This window comes from Cystoisospora suis, assembly GCF_002600585.1.
Source record: "Cystoisospora suis strain Wien I chromosome Unknown contig_1429, whole genome shotgun sequence".
Taxonomy (NCBI): Eukaryota; Apicomplexa; class Conoidasida; order Eucoccidiorida; family Sarcocystidae; genus Cystoisospora; species Cystoisospora suis.
This window is the reverse complement of record NW_027154229.1, coordinates 20,244-21,514: the sequence shown is the minus strand read 5'-3', so window position 1 is coordinate 21,514 and position 1,271 is coordinate 20,244. Positions and strand designations below refer to the sequence as shown.

The 1,271-nt window shown below is 35.5% G+C and overlaps 1 protein-coding gene across 1 annotated transcript in view; it reads right to left on the bottom strand.

The window, feature by feature from the left end:
* Positions 1-1,271, bottom strand: part of CSUI_003270 (nuclear movement domain-containing) — a gene marked incomplete at its 3' end in the record, with an annotated part of 3,316 nt that continues 2,045 nt past the window's right edge. The window contains exon 2 of the mRNA XM_068063468.1: positions 1-147. Within this exon, the coding sequence (XP_067924558.1) occupies positions 1-147 (147 nt within the window). The remainder of the gene's footprint in view (positions 148-1,271) is intronic.

Sequence of the window (1,271 nt, the reverse complement as noted above, 5' to 3'; positions counted from 1 at the left end):
CTACACCTCGATGAGTTCTTCGACCTCACTTTTGATTTTCTCGAGAAACATCTTATGTGCCTGTTCCCAGGCCTCTTTAAAATTCTTCGTTGTCTGTTCTCTACCAACTCGGCCAGGAAGATTCTCGACGTCTATACACGGATCACCCTGCACCAACCCACCAGGCAAAAACCGGGGTACGGCCATTCTTAAGCTTCGTAATGCATGCACTCACAAACAGCACTCTCTATACATCCCGTCGTGCCCTGCGCCTGCATGCGTGCGACAGTAGGTCGTTCCCGTACGCGGTCTTCCCAAGACTGTGCGCATGTACACTCGCGAAGACGAACTTCCGAAGAGCTGGAACTAAAGAGGGAGGAAAAAACTGAAGAAATAAAGCTCTTATACTGAAGAGAAGGGGAAGTAAAAAAAGGAAGGATGGGATGAGTAAGTACTTCAGGCGAAGCGATATTTCCTGAGACATATAGGTATGGGGGGGCAATGAAAGCCTGGCGCCGTTCTTAGGTGTAGCTCCCTCGATGAAAAGAAACGTCTGTTCGGTTCCGCCTACCCGCGATACATGCCGACCTCTCTTCAGACGTGCATGCATGCGCTGCACACCTACATATAAATATGTATATACACTATAGAGAGAAGCCAATTCTTTCTCCTTAGTAGTTATACAGTATGCATGTATGTATATATATATATATACATATATACTATAGGTAGTTATATAGTATATCTATATATACTATATAGTATATATATAGTATATATAGATATACTATATACTATATAGTGTAAAGTTATACCATATAGTATATATATAGTATATATAGATATACTATATAGTAGATAGTATATATAGATACACTATATAGTAGATAGTATATATAGATATACTATATAGTATATAGTGTAAATATAGTATATCTATATCTACTGTATGTATACTATATAGTATATATAAGTAGACTATATAACTACTGATAATATATATATATATATACATACTGTATAACTACTAAGGAAAAAGAATTGGCTTCTCTATATAGTATATATATATATTTTTATATACATACTATACTAGAATACTATAGTATGACACATATATATACTATATATATACTATATTGCATATATAAATATATTCTATACAACTACTTATAGTATACATATATATATAAAGACTGTATAACTCCTAAGGAGAGAGAACTGGCTTCTCTTGGTGAATCTGTCTTAGATGTTGCACTAGAAGAAGAGAACTTGATGAAGCCATCGATGCTCCA